The 20704-nt window shown below is 39.3% G+C and overlaps 1 protein-coding gene across 6 annotated transcripts in view; it reads left to right on the top strand.

Annotated features, from left to right (window-relative positions):
• CNTNAP4 (contactin associated protein family member 4) overlaps window positions 1–20704 on the top strand; it is a 385387-nt gene that overhangs the window by 97014 nt on the left and 267669 nt on the right. For 5 of the 6 annotated variants that reach the window (XM_049864933.1, XM_049864936.1, XM_049864939.1 and 2 more), the window contains exon 3: window positions 19226–19419. In XM_049864933.1, the coding sequence (XP_049720890.1) occupies window positions 19226–19419 (194 nt within the window). The remainder of the gene's footprint in view (window positions 1–19225; window positions 19420–20704) is intronic. The other variant, XM_049864935.1, reaches the window with a different exon arrangement.

Below are 20704 nucleotides of genomic sequence, written 5' to 3' on the forward strand. Positions count from 1 at the left end.
AACACAGAGAATAAACCATAAATGTGATAAATAAGAAAATCATACACCATGTTAAAAGGTGGTAACTCCTGTCAAAAAATGAAAACGTAGTTCAAATGGGAGCAGGATTGCTAGGTAGAAGGAGTTTTAAACAGGGGAGGTCGGGAGATACAAACCTCTGTGAGAAGATTTGGGCAAAGACTGGAAGGAGGTAAAGAAGTTATTGCAGCCTACCTCTGAGGAGAGCATTACAGGTAGAAGGAATAAAGCACCTGAAATGGAAGAAGGACAGGTGTTTGCTCAAAACAGCAAGGAGGCTGTTGTCATGAGGGTGAGCTGGTGAGTGTCATGTGAGTGAGCTGGTAAGAAGGGGAGAAGGGGTCAGAGATGGGGGGTGGCATAAGGGGGACAGATCACATAGGACCTTGTATAGATCATATAGGGCATTTGTCTTTCACTTTTGGTGAAATCTAGAGTTACTGCAGTATTTTGGCACAGGAGTGATATTTTCAAAGGAACAGCCTTTAAAAAGCCTATTGTGCTGCAAATAGAATCTCAGTGGGAAAGGTAGAATCTGGTAGACTTGTTAGAATGCCTTTGCAAGAATCCAGGCTAGTGTAATGTGGCTTGAACCAAAGGATTAGCACTAAAGATAGAGAAATAGATTCATGACAGTACAGTAACATAAACATTTTCTGGTGGTTGGTAGTATGGCAGTATGGTATGACAGAGAGAAGGACTCAAGCATAGTTTTTTTTTTTTTTTGTCATGAGAAGCTGTAAGGATGGAACTACCATAAACTGGGCTGTAGAAAGCTGTGGGTAGATTAGGATTTGGAGGAAGAATGGGAGTCCAGTTTTGGAAATGTTAGCTATAGCAAGTAGGGAATTTGATATACAAGTCTGGAGATCAAGGAAGGAATAGGGGGCAGAGAAGTAAGTTAGGGAAATGTTGGCATATGTCCATTAATACTAATACCCGTTGCTGTCGAGTAGATTCCAACTCATAACTGTAGGGTAACTATGGGTCAGAAATGACTCAATGGCAATGGGTTTATTGGCCTATAGGTAATATTTAAATTCATGAGGGCTAGGTGAGGTCATCAAGGGGATGAATGAAGGCAGAAAGGAATCAGGACAATGGACTGAACCCTGGAGCATCCCAACCTTAAGAGATGCTCTGAGATGAAAGGAAGAACCAGCACTGGAGACTGAAAAGGAGCAACCAATGACCTAGAAAGAAAATCAAGAGAATGTTCTTTTGTGGAAGCCGAGTGAACAAAGTATATCAAGGGATAAGGAGTGGTGAAAAGCATCAAATGTCACTGATATGTCAACTGATAAAAAGACCGAAAGCTGACCATTTGATTTAGCAACATGGAATTCTTTGGTGACCTTGATAGAAGCAGTTTCAGTTGAGTAAAAAAAAAAAAAATTGAGTAGGGGGAGTAAAAGCCTGATTAGATTTGGCCTGAGAGAGAATGAGATGAGAGAAATTGGAAAGAGTGAGTATGGGCATCATAGTTGAAGAGTGTTAATGTAAAAAGATGATGAAGGACTGGAAAATGTTTCATTCCATTATACATTAGGTTGCCATGAGTTGGAGCCAACTTGATGGCAGCTAACAACAGCAACAGTAAAAAAGAAGTAAAAGAATAATAATAGAGTGGGATCAAGAGAAACTTTTTAATTTTCTTATAAGATTTTAGGATGGAAAAAATAATAAATAGCAAGCTGTGCATTGATGGGAATGACCCTCTAAAGAGAAAAAAAATAAGGAAGCAGGGAAGAGGGATACTGTTGAAGCTGTGACCCCGAGTAGGTTCAGCACAAGTACATGGGGCCAACTGATCTCTCCTGTAAATGAGAAGCAGAGGAAATGCACTACAGCCATGTCACCAGAGTTTGTCTAGCTTCATCTCTCGACTCTGCCTCCTTTTACATTGGCTTCACTTGGGCAGCCTTTCCACAGTGAAAGCCCCTGCAACTTATATTTTTTCCCATCCTTTCAGCATTCACAGCAGAAAAGAGGGTGTCTTCTCCAATAGTCCCAACAAAATCTTGGAATTGCCTCCCTGGCCTGGCTCAGGTCATCTGCTCATCCCCGAAACAATCACTGTGACCAGAGGAGGCAATACAGAGATTCAGGAGTGTGCTGAGAAAAGATCAGTGAGATACACAGCATCAACAGAATCTTGTCTCCTTCCGGCAAAAAGAACTATGCGCTGGTAAAAGTACAAAGCTGTTAAAAGGCTTTAAATGGCCATTCTGGCCGCACTGTGTACCGTTGAAAGGAGCCAAACAAATATTGGCACAATGTTCTTTCCGTTTCCTTACATTATTGTAATTTAATGTCAAGATCAAAATGACCCTAGCAAACTTAGACTCTTGGGAAATCTAGATGAAATCACATTTTAAAAAAGTAATTATCTTAGAGGAAAGCTTCCCTATGACAATTTTAATTAAGCCAATTATTTGTTTGAAATATAAATGCTCTTATGGTGGCTGGGTCCATCATTCGACTATGTTCACTTGTGTTTTGTGTCCTTGAACATCTGTGTCCTTCTACACTTTAAATCTTGAGAAGGAAACATGACTCTCCCCTCCTGTGTACTTTTCACCTTTACAGAGTTGCCCGACTTGATGACACATTGCCTTTACTGATGACCAGCAGAAATGGCAGTCATGCCATTTTTAATATTATTAGGGGATGAAGGTAATTATTTTCTATACTTTATGGCTCCAACTAAGATTATTTTTTTCCTTTTACTTCCCTGAAATTTTAAGATTTGGCTTCCTGAGCAGAACAAGGCGGTACATAGGGGTTTTAAATATAGCCCAGCCAGGTTACTTATAATCAAATAACATCAAAAAAATTGATAAATTATTTAAGTACATTCTTGGGATAAAATATACCACTATGGGGCAACGATAGCTGTATAATTAGTTATAAAAATCCAGAGGTGATTTTTAAAATGACGTCCTTACACAGATTAAAATAGTTTTAAAAATAAGTAATTTCTCACCTACACCACAATAATTTGTTTGATATTGGGCAAATTTACTTAGTCTTTGTAAATCTCTTTCTCTCTTTTTTAACCTGAAAAAAGAATAGAAGTTAAAGCATATCTTACAATATAATTTTAAGAATTAAGCTTAATATGGTACATAAAATTTCTGGTAGAGTGCTTAGCATGCAGTAAGCATGGGATAATTTTTAGTCTGCTTTTCTTTCCTTACCATCCACTTCAAAATATATCATGGAAGCAAGTTTCTTAGGAATTTGAAATTAAAGAGGATTTCCACTGAGAGGAAATCAGGTGAATCCCTATTTTCTGACACCAAACAGGAAAAATCAACCAAATCAATGCAGTGTATTATCATTTCTCTTCCCCTCTGTTCTACTTCTCTTCTGACACCAGCTGCCCATGCAGCACTCCTTCCTCTGACTCTAACCACCCAGAGCTAGGTCAGACCTCACAAGGTAAAAGACAATTCTCCAGACTGGTCAGTAGGCCCAAGACTTCAGATGCCAGCCACAAGCTTGGAAGTCCCCACAGCATCCTCACTTCTGACTGTTAGCTACAATTTTGGGGTTTTCCCACTACCCTTTCAAGATGCCAGCCATAAGCTCAGGGGCCTCCTTGGGCTCCTTCACTTTTGATCAGCTGGCTACAAATTGGGGGTTTCTTCTGTCTCTTTAGGATACCATCCTTATGTTTAAGGGTTCCCAGCCCCCCTTACTTCTGACCTGTTGGCTCCCAGTATTCCCTTGGGTTCAATAATTAGCTAGAATGATTCACAGAACTCAGGGAAGTATTATACTTATGTTTATAGTTTTAACGTAACAAAAAAGAATACAAATGAAGAGATGCACAGAGTGAAGTCTGGGAAGGTTCCCAATGTGAAGCTTCCATGTCCCAAAAAGGGACGACTTGCTACCCTCCCACATGCATTGGTGTCTTTCACCAACCAGGAAGCCCATGGAGCTTTTATTGAGGGCCTCATTATGTAGGCATGGTTGACTGAATCATGCCCTTCCTCCCCAGGTTGGCTGGTGTTTCTGGCCAGGCCAGCCTCTACCTCATTAGGATATACCCTAAGGTGTGGTCTGGAGGCTTTTGAGATAACAAGGACACTTCAATCACTGGGAAAATTCCAAGTTTTTAGAGACTCTCTCTCAGAAACTAAGGAAAAAGACCAAATTCTTTGGGTAAAGTTAATGTAAACCCCACAGCAACAGATTATTCAAAAGCAGTTGCAGCAGTACATTGACAGGGAACTGCCAGAAATTCAAGCGAGATCCAGAAGAGGACATGGAATGAGGGATATCATTGCTGATGTCAGATGGATCCTGGCTGAAAGCAGAAAATACAAAAAAGAGGTTTACCTGTGTTTTATTGACTGCAAAGGCATTTGACTGTGTGGATCATAACAAATTATGGGTAACATTATAAAGAATGGGAGTTCCAGAACACTTAATTGTACTCATGAAGAATACAATTAATTAGACCAAGAGGTAGTTGTTTGAACAGAACAAGGGGATACTGCGTGGTTTAAAGTCAGAAAAGGTGTTCATCAGGGCTGTATAGTTTCACCCTACTTAGTCTGTATGATGAGCAAATAATCCTAGAAGCTAGACAATATGAAGAAGAATGGGACTCAAGATTTGAGGAAGAGTCTTTAACAACCTGCGATATGCAGATGACACAACCTTGTTTGCTCAAAGTGAAGAGGGCTTGAAGCACTTACTGATGAAGATCAAAGACCACAGCCTTCAGTATGGATTACACCTCAACATAAAGAAAACAAAAATCCATACAACCGAATCAATAAGCAACATCATGATAAATGGAGAAAAGATTGAAGTTGTCAAGGATTTCATTTTACTTGGATCCTCAGTCAACACCCATGGAAGCTGCACTCAAAAACAGTTTAGATTAACTGATAAAGAATGTCTGCCTTGAGCATTGCATTCTTTTACTATCTGTCTATATGCGATCAAACTAACCACAGCAACTCAAAATATTAGATGGGAACTCTAGGGGCAGTGAATTTGTGTTACTTGGGAAGTAACAACTCAGAAAAAGAGAGTGGGAATGATTGTACAGCTTGAAGAATGCAATCAGTGTCACTGAATTGTACATGTAGAAATTGTGGAACTGATGTTTATTCTGCTCAGCATATTCTCAACAACAACAAAAATAAAATAAATTATAAATAAAAAGTAAAGTCAGAAAAAAAAGACCATAAACTGGGAAGATTTTTATTATTAAGTATTACTTTTCAGGCTGCAGTCTGAAGAGTCAAGAAATGTTTCTTTTTAAATAGAGTTATACTTTATTAAACCAAGGATCAAAGAAAAGGCCAAGGCAGGAGAAAGAAGGATGGAATAGGGAAAGGAAGTCTGTGATACCAGGAAGAAAATGAACTGGGGGGACAAAACTCTTGTCTGTTTTGTGGGGTAGGCATCAGTGACCATGAGTAGATTGAATTACAAAAAGATGGTCCTTAGCTTCAGGGGTAGTTATCTCCTTGTGATGTAGAATATTGACATTCTAAGTGGATCATCTACCACCTGTCTCTCAGTTTGTTGTACTGTGGTGGCTTGCGTGTTGCTACGATGCTGGAAGCTATTTTAAATACCAGCAGGGTCACTCATGGTGGACAGGCTTGAGTGCAGCTTCCAAAGTAAGACAGATGAGGAAGAAATGCCTGGTGATCTACTTCCAAAGCTTAGCCAATGAAAGCCTTATGGATCACAACAGAATATTGTTTGGTATAGTGCTGGAAGATTAGCGCCTTGCTTGGAAGGAACTCAAAATACATACATAGTAGCTGCAACAATGGACTCAAGCATGCAATGATTATGAAGGTGGTGCAGGACCAGGTAGCATTTCATTCTGTTGTACTTTGGGTCGCAATGAGTTGGAGCCAATTGGATGGCAGCTAATACAACAAACAAATGCATCATTAGGGCAAATAACACTTGACCAGCAGCTGAAAGTTTTAGTAAATAAATAAAAATTTTATTATATCTTATTTGTATAATAGTTGAGAGCTTACAATTTGCTGTAATATCATAAAATCCTGTGAGTTCACCATCATTTTCACCATTAAAAAAGTAAATATGAGTTTGCGCGTGTGGCGCGGCGCACCAGAGGGAGAAGTCCCCAGGAGGAAGTGACTGGTCTTGGAGCGGGGAGAGCAGCGTCCCAGCCGGGGAGCCGTCCCGCTGGGATTTTGGCGAAAGCGGGCGGGGCGTGAGCACGGGGTCCAATTATATTCCCCTGAATTGACCCAGGGGGCGGGCTCACCTGGTCGTGCGGGTGACGCCCACCCAGTTCGCGCGAGCGGTGTCGCGCACCGGAGGGAGAAGTCCCCGGGAGGAAGTGACTGGTCTCGGAGTGGGGAGAGTAGCGTCCCAACCGGGGAGCCGTCCAGCCCGGATTTTGGTGGATGGGGGTGGAGCGTGAACGCAGTGATCAGCTCTATATTCTGTGGTGCTACACTCCTAGCTCTCTGATCCCTCCCCCACCCTCCCCAGGCGGCTCCATTAACATCCGAATACCTGGAGCCAGAGGGAGAATTCAGATAGGGATTTGACTGCATTTTTTTTAGCTGATTACCTGGAAAATCTAGTTTCCCAGTGATGGCTCGGAGACAGCAGTCCATATCAAACCACATAAAGAAACAGACCATGACAGCTTCTCCAACCCCCCAAACAAAAGAATCAAAATCTTTCCCAAATGAAGATACAATCCTGGAATTATCAGATACAGAATATAAAAAACTAGTTTCCAGAATGCTTAAAGATATCACAAATGAAATTAGGATAAATGCAGAAAAAGCCAAGGAACACACTGATAAAACTGTTGAAGAACTCAAAAAGATTATTCAAAAACATAGCGGAAAAATTAATAAGTTGCAAGAATCCATAGAGAGACAACATGTAGAAATCCAAAAGATTAACAATAAAATTACAGAATTTGACAACGCAATAGAAAGTCAGAGGAGCAGACTCGAGCAATTAGAATGTAGACTGGGACTTCTGGAGGACCAGGGAATCAACACCAACATAGCTGAAAAAAAATCAGATAAAAGAATTAAAAAAAATGAAGAAACCCTAAGAATCATGTGGGACTCTATCAAGAAGGATAACTTGTGAGTGATTGGAGTCCCAGAACAGGGAGGGGGGACAGAAAACACAGAGAAAATAGTTGAAGAACTCCTGACAGAAAACTTCCCTGACATCATGAAAGACGAAAGGATATCTATCCAAGATGCTCATCGAACCCCATTTAAGATTGATCCCAAAAGAAAAACACCAAGACATGTTATCATCAAACTTGCCAAAACCAAAGACAAACAGAAAATTTTAAAAGCAGCCAGGGAGAAAAGAAAGGTTTCCTTCAAGGGAGAATCAATAAGAATAAGTTCAGACTACTCAGCAGAAACCATGCAGGCAAGAAGGGAATGGGACGACGTATACAGACCACTGAAGGAGAAAAACTGCCAACCAAGGATCATATATCCAGCAAAACTCTCTCTGAAATATGAAGGAAAAAATAAGATATTTACAGATAAACACAAGTTTGGAGAATTTGCAAAAACTAAACCAAGACTGCAAGAAATGCTAAAGGAGATTGTTTGGCCTGATGACCAATAAGATCAGGTACCAGCACAATACAAGGTCACAAAACAGAACGCCCTGATATCAACGCAACTCAAATAGGGAAAGCACAAAAACAAACAAATTAAGACTAATTCTAAAAAATAAAAAAATAAACAAAATAATACACATAACAGGAAATCATGGAAATCAATAGATAAACGATCACAATAATCAAAAAGAGGGACTAAATATAGGAGGCATTGAACTGCCAGATGGAGAGTGATACAAGGCGATATAGAAGGATACAAGTTAGGTTTTTACTTAGAAAAATAGGGGTAAATAATAAGGTAACCACAAAAAGGAATATCAATTCCATAACTCAAGAAAAAAGCCAAGAAAAACGTAACAACTCAACAAACACAAAGTTAAACACTATGAAAATGAGGATCTCACAAGCTACTAAGAAAAACGTCTCAGCACAAAAAAGCATGTGGAAAAATGAAATGGCCAACAACACACATAAAAAGGCATCAAAATGACAGCACTAAAAACTTATTTATCTATAATTACCCTGAATGTAAATGGACTAAATGCACCAATAAAGAGACAGAGAGTCACGGACTGGATAAAGAAACACGATCCATCTATATGCTGCCTACAAGAGACACACCTTAGACTTAGAGACACAAACAAACTAAAACTCAAAGGATGGAAAAAAATATATCAAGTAAACAATAAGCAAAAAAGAAGAGGAGTAGCAATATTAATTTCTGACAAAATAGACTTTAGACTTAAATCCGCCACAAAGGATAAAGAAGGACACTATATAATGATAAAAGGGACAATTGATCAGGAAGACATAACCATATTAAATATTTACGCACCCAATGACAGGGCTGCAAGATACATAAATCAAATTTTAACAGAATTGGAAAGTGAGATAGACACCTCCACATTTATAGTAGGAGACTTCAACACACCACTTTCGGAGAGGACAAGACATCTAGTAAGAAGCTCAATAGAGACATGGAAGACCTAATCACTACAGTCAACCAACTTGACCTCATAGACTTATACAGAACTCTCCACCCAACTGCTGCAAAATATACTTTTTTTTCTAGTGCACATGGAACATTCTCTAGAATAGACCACATATTAGGTCATAAAACAAATCTTTGCAGAATCCAAAACATCGAAATATTACAAAGCATCTTCTCAGACCACAAGGCAATGAAGCTAGAAATCAATAACAGAAAAACTAGGGAAAAGAAATCAAATACTTGGAAAATGAACAATACCCTCCTGAAAAAAGACTGGGTTATAGAAGACATCAAGGAGGGAATAAGGAAATTCATAGAAAGCAATGAGAATGAAAATACTTCCTATCAAAACCTCTGGGACACAGCAAAAGCAGTGCTCAGAGGCCAATTTATATCGATAAATGCACACATACAAAAAGAAGAAAGAGCCAAAATCAGAGAACTGTCCCGACAACTTGAACAAATAGAAAGTGAGCAACAAAAGAACCCATCAGGCACCAGAAGAAAACAAATAATAAAAATTAGAGCTGAACTAAATGAATTAGAGAACAGAAAAACAATTGAAAGAATTAACAAAGCCAAAAGCTGGTTCTTTGAAAAAATTAACCAAATTGATAAACCATTGGCTAGACTGACTAAAGAAAAACAGGAAAGGAAACAACCCGAATAAGAAATGAGAAGGACCACATCACAACAGAGCCAAATGAAATTAAAAGAATCATTTCAGATTACCATGAAAAATTGTACTCTAACAAATTTGAAAACCTAGAAGAAATGGATAAATTCTTGGAACAATACTACCTACCTAAACTAACACATTCAGAAGTAGAACAACTAAATAGACCCATAACAAAAAAAGAGATTGAAACGGTAATCAAAAAACTTCCAACAAAAAAAAGTCCTGGCCCAGACGGCCTCACTGCAGAGTTCTACCAAACCTTCAGAGAAGACTTAACACCATTGCTATTGAAGGTATTTCAAAGCATAGAAAAAGACGGAATACTACCCAACTCATTCTATGAAGCTACCATCTCCCTGATACCAAAACCAGGTAAAGACATTACAAAAAAAGAAAATTTTAGACCTATATCCCTCATGAACATAGATGCAAAAATCCTCAACAAAATTCTAGCCAATAGAATCCAACAACACATCAAAAAAATAATTCACCCTGATCAAGTGGGATTTATACCAGGTAAGGCTGGTTTAATATCAGAAAAACCATTAATGTAATCCATCACATAAATAAAACAAAAGACAAAAACCACATGATCTTATCAATAGATGCAGAAAAGGCATTTGACAAAGTTCAACACCCATTTATGATAAAAACTCTTACCAAAATAGGAATTGAAGGAAAATTCCTCAACATAATAAAGGGCATCTATGCAAAGCCAACAGCCAATATCACTCTAAATGGAGAGAACCTGAAAGCATTTCCCTTGAGAACGGGAACCAGACAAGGATGCCCTTTATCACAGCTCTTATTCAACATCGTACTAGAAGTCCTAGCCAGGGCAATTAGGGTAGACAAAGAAATAAAGGGTATCCAGATTGGTAAGGAGGAAGTAAAGCTATCACTATTTGCAGATGACATGATCGTATACACAGAAAACCCTAAGGAATCCTCCAGAAAACTACTGAAACTAATAGAAGAGTTTGGCAGAGTCTCAGGTTATAAAATAAACATACAAAAATCACCTGGATTCCTCTACATCAACAAAAAGAACACCGAAGAGGAAATCACCAAATCAATACCATTCACAGTAGCCCCCAAGAAGATAAAATGCTTAGGAATAAATCTTACCAAGGATGTAAAAAACCTATACAAAGAAAAGTATAAAACTCTGCTACAAGAAATTCAAAGGACATACTTAAGTGGAAAAACATACCCTGCTCATGGATAGGAAGACTTAACATAGTAAAAATGTCTATTCTACCAAAAGCCATCTATACATTTAACGCACTTCCAATCCAAATACCAATGTCATATTTTAAGGGGATAGAGAAACAAATCACCAATTTCATATGGAAGGGAAAGAACCCCCGGATAAGCAAAGCATTACTGAAAAAGAAGAAGAAAGTGGGAGGCCTCACTCTACCTGATTTCAGAACCTATTATATAGCTACAGTAGTCAAAACAGCCTGGTACTGGTACAACAGGCACATAGACCAATGGAACAGAATTGAGAACCCAGATATAAATCCATCCACGTATGAGCAGCTGATATTTGACAAAGGACCAGTGTCAGTTAAGTGGGGAAATGATAGTCTTTTTAACAAATGGTGCTGGCATAACTGGATATCCATTTGCAAAAGAATGAAACAGGACCCATACCTCACACCATGCACAAAAACTAACTCCAAGTGGATCAAAGACCTAAACATAAAGACTAAAACGATAAAGATCATGGAAGAAAAAATAGGATCAACCCTAGGAGCCCTAATACAGGGCATAAACAGAATACAAAACATTACCAAAAATGATGAAGAGAAACCAGATAACTGGGAGCTCCTAAAAATCAAACACCTATGCTCATCTAAAGACTTCACCAAAAGAGTAAAAAGACCACCTACAGACTGGGAAAGAATTTTCAACTATGACATCTCAGACCAGCGCCTGATCTCTAAAATCTACATGATTCTGTCAAAACTCAACCACAAAAAGACAAACAACCCAATCAAGAAGTGCACAAAGGATGTGAACACACATTTCACTAAAGAAGATATTCAGGCAGCCAACAGATACATGAGAAAATGCTCCCGATCATTAGCCATTAGAGAAATGCAAATTAAAACTACGATGAGATTCCATCTCACACCAACTAGAATGGCATTAATCCCAAAAACACAAAGTAATAAATGTTGGAGAGGCTGCGGAGAGATTGGAACTCTCATACACTGCTGGTGGGATTGTAAAATGGTACAACCACTTTGGAAATCCATCTGGCGTTATCTTAAACAGTTAGAAATAGAACTACCATACAACCCAGAAATCCCACTCCTCGGGATATACCCTAGAGATACAAGAGCCTTCGCACAAACAGATATATGCACACCCATGTTTATTGCAGCTCTGTTTACAATAGCAAAAAGCTGGAAGCAACCGAGATGTCCGTCAATGGATGAATGGTTAAATAAATTGTGGTATATTCACACAATGGGATACTACGCATCGATAAAGGGCAGTGACGAATCTCTGAAACATTTCATAACATGGAGGAATCTGGAAGGCATTATGCTGAGCTAAATGAGTCAGTTGCAAAAGGACAAATATTGTATAAGACCACTATTATAAGATCTTGAGAAATAGAAAAAACGGAGAAGAACACATACTTTTGTGGTTACGAAGGGGGGAGGGAGGGAGGGAGGGAGAGGGCTTTTTATTGATCAATCTGTAAATAAGAACTGCTTTGGGTGAAGGGAAAGACAACACTCAATACAAGGAAGGTCAGCCTAATTGGACTGGACTAAAAGCAAAGAGGTTTCCAGGATAAAATGAAAGCTTCAAAGGTCAGCGGAGCAGGGGCTGGGGTCTGGGGAACTTGGTTTGAGGGGACTTCTAAGTCAATGGGCAAAATAATTCTATTATGAAAACATTCTGCATCCCACTTTGAATTGTGGCGCCTGGGGTCCTAAATCCCAACAAGCGGCCATCTAAGATACATCAATTGGTCTCAACCCACCTGGAGCAAAGGCAAAGGAAGAACACCAAGGTCACACGACTAGTAAGAACCCAAGAGACAGAAAGGGCCACATGAACCAGAGACCTACATTATCCTGAGACCAGAAGAACTAGTTGGTGCCCAGCCACAATCGATGTCTGCCCTGTCAGGGAGCACAACAGACAACACCTGAGGGAGCAGGAGACCAATGGGATACAGACCCCAAATTCTCATGAAAAGACCATACCCAATGGTCTGATTGCGACTAGAGGAATCCCAGAGACAATGCTCCCCAGAACTTCTGATGGCACAGGACAGGAACCATCCCTGAAGACAAATCATCAGGCATGAAAATGACTGGTCAGTGAGGGGGAGAGAGATGCTGATGAAGAGTGAGCTAATTAAATCACGTGGACACTGGAGAGTGTGTAGGCAACTCTTGACTGGAGGGGGGATGGGAAGATAGAGAGAGAGGGAAGATGGCAAAATTGGCCCGAAACGAGAGACTGAAAGGGCTGACTCAATAGGGGGAGAGCAAGTGGGAGAAGGGAGTAAGATGTATGTAAACCTACATGTGACAGACTGATTGGAATGGTAAATGTTCACTTGAAGCTTAATAAAAATTAATTAAAAAAAAAAAGGTAAATATGACAATAGTGTGTCTCCTGAATGCTAGGTGCTTTGGCAATGGCCATAGGCTGGTAGAGTCTAATCTCACCTGTGGTTACATTTGCAGTCCATGTCATTAGCACTCCCACCTGTCATCATAGGCTGGTACTATCAAAGTCTGCCAAGGTAAACATTTTTCACAATTTCCATATTACTATTGAACATTTTTCTTAAAATGAGAACAGACATAACACTCCATCACACGCTTGAGCCATGTGTGTCTGCGGAGCTGTACAGCATTAAAACCCAGCAGGGATCTGTGAATTCCCTGTGGTGGACTCATCCTGCTGAAATTACTCGGTTAAGCCTAGAAGCACCTGAATTTCCATTACTTTATCGGTGTACCTCGTTAATGATATAGCTTAATTTGCATACCAGTAGTACCTTTTCACCACAGGTAAGAAATTGAAATGTTGAAGGTCAATTGGCTGAGAATGTTTCAGGTTGGTTAGTGCAGCTGTAACTGTGAGTGATGCTGGGGAGAGGGAGCGGTCAGTGGGGATTCTTCCTTCTCCTGATGAGAACTGATGATCCAGTTTTAACTCACTACAGTCACGCCTGGTTTTTTTTTTCTCCCTCTGTCTCTCATGTGTTCATTTTTTAAATATTGGCCTATAAAAAAATGTCAGATGGCTGAGAAATATTATGAAATCCAAGATTAAAAAATGTATCCTCAATCCTGATTTTAGACCACTAAAATTAACAAGAAAGAGTAAGAAGTAAAATAATCTGCTTTTCCTCAGACGTATAAACTGATGTAGATAAAAGTCTAAGTGTAGAACTTTAGGTTAAAATGATGTCTGGCTGGGGGCACCTCATTCACCCAGTCCCAACTTTGCAAAAATGATAGCAGCACAGAGAGATACGCAGTTGTAGCTGTAAAAGGCCTGAGAATGCTTGTTTAACCGCAGACCCCAGAAGAACTTTGCCTTCCAAATTTTGGCAGATCTTGGGGCAGAATGGAAACCCTCGTGGTGTAGTCGTTAAGAGCTACGGCTGCTAACTAAGAGGTCGGCAGTTTGAATCCACCAGGCACTCCTTGGAAACTCCATGGGGCAGCTCTATTCTGTCTTATAGGGTTGCTATGAGTTGGGCGGTGGGGTGGGGGGCAGAATAGTTAAGATTAGATAGGACAGTGGGTGGTTGTCTTTGCGTGCCATCAAGTTGATTCCTACTCATGATGAGCCTATGTGACAGAGTAAAACTGCCCCTTAGGGTTTCCTAGACTGTAATCTTTTTTTTTTTCCTTTTCTTATTTGTGCTTCTGTATTCCTATGTGGAACTGTAATTCCATTAATGCTTGTCATATCATATTTTTTCTTATGTATCTTTTTTATTGTTGAAAATATACACAGGAGACATACATCAATTAAACAATTTCTACGTGTACAATTCAGTGACATTGATTATATTCTTCAAGTTGTGCAACCATTCTCAACTTCTGAAAATTTCCTCACCCATTAACATAAACTTACTGCCCCTAGAGCTTCCTATCTAATCTTTCAAGTCAGCAGTCATCAAATTGACCCTGTATAGATAATTCTTGTTTTATGACATTGGTTAACAACCCCACAACATGTCAATACTCTCCCTTCTCAACTTTGGGTTCCCTTTTACCAGCTTTCCTGTTCCCTCCTGCCTTCTAGTCCTCACCCCTGCATTGGCGTGCCCCTTTAGTCTTCTTTGGTTTTATGGGCCTGTCTAATCTTTGGCTGAAGGGTGAACCTCGGGAGTAACTTCATTACTGAGCTAAAAGGGTGTCTGGGCGCCATACTCTTGGGGGTTTCTCCAGTCTCTGTCAGACCAGTAAGTCTGGTCTTTTTTTGTGAGTTAGAATTTTGTTCTACATTTTCCTCCAGCTCTGTCTGGGACCCTCTGTTATGACCTCTATCTGAGCAGTCGATGGTGGGAGCCGGGTACAATCTAGTTGTACTGGACTCATTCTGGTGGAGGCCGTGGTAAATGTGGTCTGTAAGTCCTTTGGATTAATCTTTCTTCAGGGAATATTTTTGCTGAAGGTTTAAGGTTTAAAGATTATATCAGGGCAATATATTTTGGAGCTCTCATCCAGTCTCAATGACTCCATAAATTATGGATTCCATGAAAAATTTAAATTCTGTTTTACATTCTCCCCCTTTTGATAAGGGTTCATCTATAGAATCGTTGATCAAAACATTCAGCAATGGTAGCCAGGAACCATCCAGTTCTACCGGTCTCATGGCAAAACAGGCATTTGTTTGCGGAGGCAATTAGCCACGCATTTCATTTTCTCCTCCAAATTCTGACTCTCCTTCTTACTCTCTTCCTTCAGGTGAATTGAGACCAATTGTACTGTGCATGGCCATTTGCAAGCTTTTAAGACGCCAGGCACTATGCAGCAAACTAGGAGGTAAAATAGAAGTGCTAACCCATGAAACCATAGCCCTAAACCTCCAAACCAAAAAGCCACATCCCATGAGGTTTTGGTTGTACGTAAGCAGCCTCAGAAGCTGTTTTTTTTTTTTTTTTTTTGGTAGAAATATATATTACAGAAAATTTGCCAAATCAGCTTTTTACAGGTGTATAACTTATTGACATCAATTACATTAATCAGCTGTGCAACAATTGCCCTTAATCGATGCAAATTTTCCATCACCATAAACAGAAACTCTGTGCTCCATAAGTAATAACTCCCCCATCCTTCTCTCTCCTGCTCCTAGTAATCACTGATAAACTTTGGTCTCTATACATTTGCCTGTTCTTGTCTTTTTATATAAGAGAGAACATACAATATTTGTCCTTTTGTGATTGACTTCACTCAGCATAATGTCCTCAAGTTCCATTCATGTTGTAGCATGTATCAGGACCTTACTGTTCTTTTTGGCTGAGTCGTGTTCCACTGTATGTATGTACCACATTTTGTTTATCCATTTATTTGTTGATGGGCATTTAGGTTTTTTTCTCTTTTGCCTATTGTGAATAATGTTGCAATGAACACTGGTGTACATCTGTCTGTGTTGCAGCTTTCATATCTGTTGGTATATTCCTAGCAATGGAAATGCTGGAGCATATGAAATTTTTATTCTTAGTGTTTTGAGGAACCAACACACTGTTTTCCACAACATGAGCACCATTTTGCATTCCCACCAGCCATGGCTAAGGGTTCCAATTTTCCCACATCCTTGACAACATTTGTTATTTTCCTTTTATCTTAGCCATCCTAGTGGGAGTGAAATGGTATCTCATTGTAGTTTTGATTTGCATTTATCTAATGGCTAAGAATGCTGAGCATCTGCCATGTGTTTGTTGGCCATTTGAGTATCCTCTTTGGTGAAGTTTCTGTTCGTATCATTTGCCCATTTTTTGATTGGGTTATTTCTGTTTTTGTTGTTAAGTTGTGGAAGTTTTATGTATATTTTAGATATTAGACTCTTACCAGATATGTTGTTCCCACCAAAAATTTTTTTCCAGTCTGTAGGTTGTCTTTTTATTTTTTGATAAAATCTTTTGATGAACATGCTATTTAATTTTTATGAAGTCCCAAATAACTATTTTGTCTTTTACTGCTTATACACTCATTTTTGGGTTTGATAATCTATTGCTGAAAAAAATTTGCTCCTATAGCATTGCCCTACATTTTCTTCCAAGGACTTTATGGTTTTAGATTTAACATTTAGGTTCTTGATCCATTTTGAATTAGTTTTTGTATATGATATGTAGTATGTATCTTGTTCATTTTTCTGAATGTGGAAATCCAATTTTGCCAGCACCATTCATTAAAGAGACTGTCCCTTCCCTATTGAATGGGTTTAGCACCCTTGTCGAAAATAAGTTGACCATACAAAAACCAATTCAGTGCCATCGAGTCGATTCTGCATAGATGTATGAAATTATTTCTGGATTTTTATTTCCATTCCATTGGACTATGTGTCTATCATTAAACCAGTACCAGGCTGTTTTGATTACTGTAGCTGTGTAATACGTTTTGAAGTCAGGAAGTGTAAGGCCTCCTACTTTGTTCTTCAAAATTGCTTTGGCTATTTGACGCCTCTTGCCTAGGCTGTAATCTTTACAGGAATAGAATGTCAGGTCTTTTCTCCTTTGGAGTGGCTGGTCGGTTCAAACTGCTGATCTTTTAGTTAACGGTCAAGTGCTTAACAACTGCGCCACCAGGGCTATTTTTCACAGACGCGGTCCTTTATTAACCAGAGGAGGTGTGTTGACCCTACTGCCTGGTGGCTACTTCCTGAGGTTCCTCAATCCCCATTAAGCTAAAATCTGGTGCTGTTGAGCAAATTCTGGTTCATGGCAAACTCATGTGTGTCAGAGTAGAAACTGTGCTCCATAGGGTTTTCAGCGGCTGATTTTTTGGAAATGAGCTCAAACATAGCAAGGATTATGAGTATACTGCAGGACTGGGTGGTGTTTTGTTCTGTTGTACATGGAGTCTCTGTGAGTCAGAACTGACTCAACAGCAGCTAACAACAACAATAGATTGTGGCACCTTTCTTCTGAGATGCCTCTGGGTGGACTCAAACCTCTCAAACCTCCAACCTTTTTATTAATAGCTGAAGTTGTTTGTACCACCCAGGGACTCCCAACCCTCATTAGCACCTTTTGTTTTCCTACTCCTTTGGGAACTACTTATCCATGTCTGTTGCATAACAGTGTGAGAGGCACTCTTGTGTTCTAGGAACACCTGTCCCTCTTGCCCACTGTGTGGACTTGGCAAGGTGATAGAACTCCCTGTGTCTTTCTTTGTCTCATTGTTTACTAAGTAGTTTGCTTTGGGAATTAAATAACAGTGCCTTCACACAGTGCCTGACACAAAGTATTCACTTGCTCAATAAATATTAAGTAGTACCTTAGTAGAGTAAGTAGAGGAGGATGGATGGTGCTCCATTACATCCTGATAAATGAAGTATGAAGAAAGAGTTGGCACATATTTAAAAATAATATTATGGGAGCACTTCCCACTGAAGGTTCAAGAACTCCCTAAGCTACTTGTGACAGCTAATTGTGTATAATTTAAGATGTGCTTCAGATCATTAAGGGGAGCCCTGGTGACGCAGTGATTAAACGCTTGGCTGCTAACTGAAAGGTTGGCAATTTGAACCAACAAGCCACTCCATGGGATAAAGATGCTTCTCTAGAGATTTACAGCCTTGGAAACCCTATGGGGCAGTTCTACTCTGTGCTATAGGGTCACTGTGAGTTGGAATTCAACTCGATGGCAATGGGTTTGGTTTGGTCTTGGTTTCAGATCATTAAAGAACAAATTTTCCTCCACGTAGATAACAGGTTGCAAGAGTAGGAGGGGCCCCTTGTGGACAGGAGAGCTGTGCTAGGTAAATGACACCAAGAGTCCCAAAATTTAGCCAGAGCCCATGTCTACCAAATGAGCCCTCTTGCTTAAAATATGAGAACATTCTATACCAACCTAAACCATGTAAACAGTATTGGTGACTATGGGAATTCTTCCATTGAGTTTACAAGCCAAAAACGCAGGCTCTTCAAGAGTAAATTATAGGCAAAATTAGAAACAAAAACAAGCCAACAAACATTGCAGTGTGATTAATATGCTGGATCAAAACAGAGGATGCACATTTTACTTTTGATTTTTGGGGTAGAAGATACGCTTTTGAATAATGATTCACTCCAAGAAAGAAAATACTTTGAAAAAAGTATCTAGTTCTAAAGACAATGTTGTTAGTCATCTTGTGGATCATACCTTATTAATGCAAACAAGAGTTAGTGGGATGCCATCAAGAAAGGACATTGTCAACACAGGTTTGTACCTTCATGACTCAGAATGACATTTGCTCCACCAAAGTAGCAAACATTTATTGGGCATTTTTTTTTTTCACTGAGGACTGTGCACAAGGCTTTACAAAACAGGGCACAAATGTCAAGAATAATGTTTGAATGAAACATAAGACGCTATTCAATTAATGGTAATTTCTACCTAAAATTTTAGATCTTATTACCAGAGCCATAAGGTGGGTGGCAAAACAATGCAAGAAAGAAAATATTTGCTAATATTCTTATTTGGGGTGGTATATAACAGATGTTACATTTTAATAGATATTGAATCTTAGAGAAGCCTGGATTCCAGAGCCTGTCACCTACGTAATCATCAAAGTCAGTATTACTTAAAATAAATAAATTTCAAAAGTTAAAGTATTACCATATGAAACTGGAAGTCGCATCTATAATATTCTGGTGTGTGTTGGATAAAACAAAACAGAATAAATTCTTCTATTTCCATTTTCATAAAAGGAGCTGGTGGCTGGTCTCCACTTGTGTCGAACAAATACCAGTGGTTGCAGATTGACCTTGGACACAGAATGGAGATCACTGCAGTGGCCACCCAAGGTGGGTATGGGAGCTCCAACTGGGTGACCAGCTACCTCCTGATGTTCAGTGACAGCGGCAGGAACTGGAAACAATATCGACGGGAGGACAGCATCTGGGTATGTTTCTTTAAAAAATATTAAGAAAAATCATATTAGTTCATTAACTAACATAGAGACCTAAGAAATAAATAAATTTTAAGCTTTGTAAAATTGAACACGATAGTTCTGCATTGTCCTTATTTAATGTTAGTCAAAAAATTTTATTGCTTTTATTTCCTCTGATTATTGAAATTTCTGAAAGTCCTTCTCAAGATATTTGTATGTATGTGTGTATGTGTGTAGTGGTGCAGTGGTTAAGAGCTTGACTGCTATCCAAAAGGTCAGCAGTTCAAATTCAGAAGCTGCTCCTTGGAAACCCTATGGAGCAGTTCTAATCTGTCCTATAGGGTTTCCAAGGAGTGCCTGGTGGATTTGAACCGCTGACATTTTGGTTACCAGTTGTAGATCTTAACCACCATGCCACCGGAGTCACATATAAAACCCTTTACCATCGAGTCGATTCTGACTCATATTGACCCTATAGGACAGAGTAGAACTGCCCCATAGGGTTTCCAAGGAGCAGCAGTGGAATTCGGACTACTGACCTTTTGAATAGCAGTAAAAGTCTTAATCACAGCACCACAGAGCTTATATATATATAATATTGCTTGGTCCTGTGCCATACTCACAATTGTTATGATCGAGCTCATTGTTGGCAACCACTGTATCCGTCCATCTCATTGAGGGTCTTCCTCTTTTTTGCTGACCATCTGCTTTGCCAAGCATGATGTCATTCTCCAGGGACTGGCTCCTCCTGATAACATATCCAAAGTATATGAGATGAAGTCTTGCCATCGTTGCTTGTAAGGAGCATTCTGGCTGTACTTGTTCTAAGACAGATTTGTTCGTTCTTCTGGCAGTCTATGGTATATTCAATATTCTTCACCAGCACCGTAATTCAAAGGCATCAATTTGCCTTCAGTCTTCTTGATTCATTGTCCAGCTCTCCCATGCATATGAGGCAATGGAAAACACTGTGGCTTGGGTCAGGCACACCTTAGTCCTTAAAGTGACATCTTTGCTTTTTTTTTTTTTTAACACTTTAAAGAGATCTTTTGCAGCAGATTTACCCAATGCAATGCATAATGTGATTTCTTGACTGCTGCTTCCATGGGTATTGATGGCAGATTCAGGTAAAATGAAATCCTTCACAACTTCAATCTTTTCTCCATTTATCATGATGTTGCTTATTGGTCCAGCTGTGAGGAGTTTTCTTTTCTTTATGTTGAGGTGCAATCCATACTGAAGTCTATAATCTTTGATCTTCATCAATAAGTGCTGCAAATCCTCTTAGCTTTCAGCA

The sequence above is a fragment of the Elephas maximus genome, chromosome 21 (genome assembly GCF_024166365.1).
Source record: "Elephas maximus indicus isolate mEleMax1 chromosome 21, mEleMax1 primary haplotype, whole genome shotgun sequence".
Lineage (NCBI taxonomy): Eukaryota > Metazoa > Chordata > Mammalia > Proboscidea > Elephantidae > Elephas > Elephas maximus.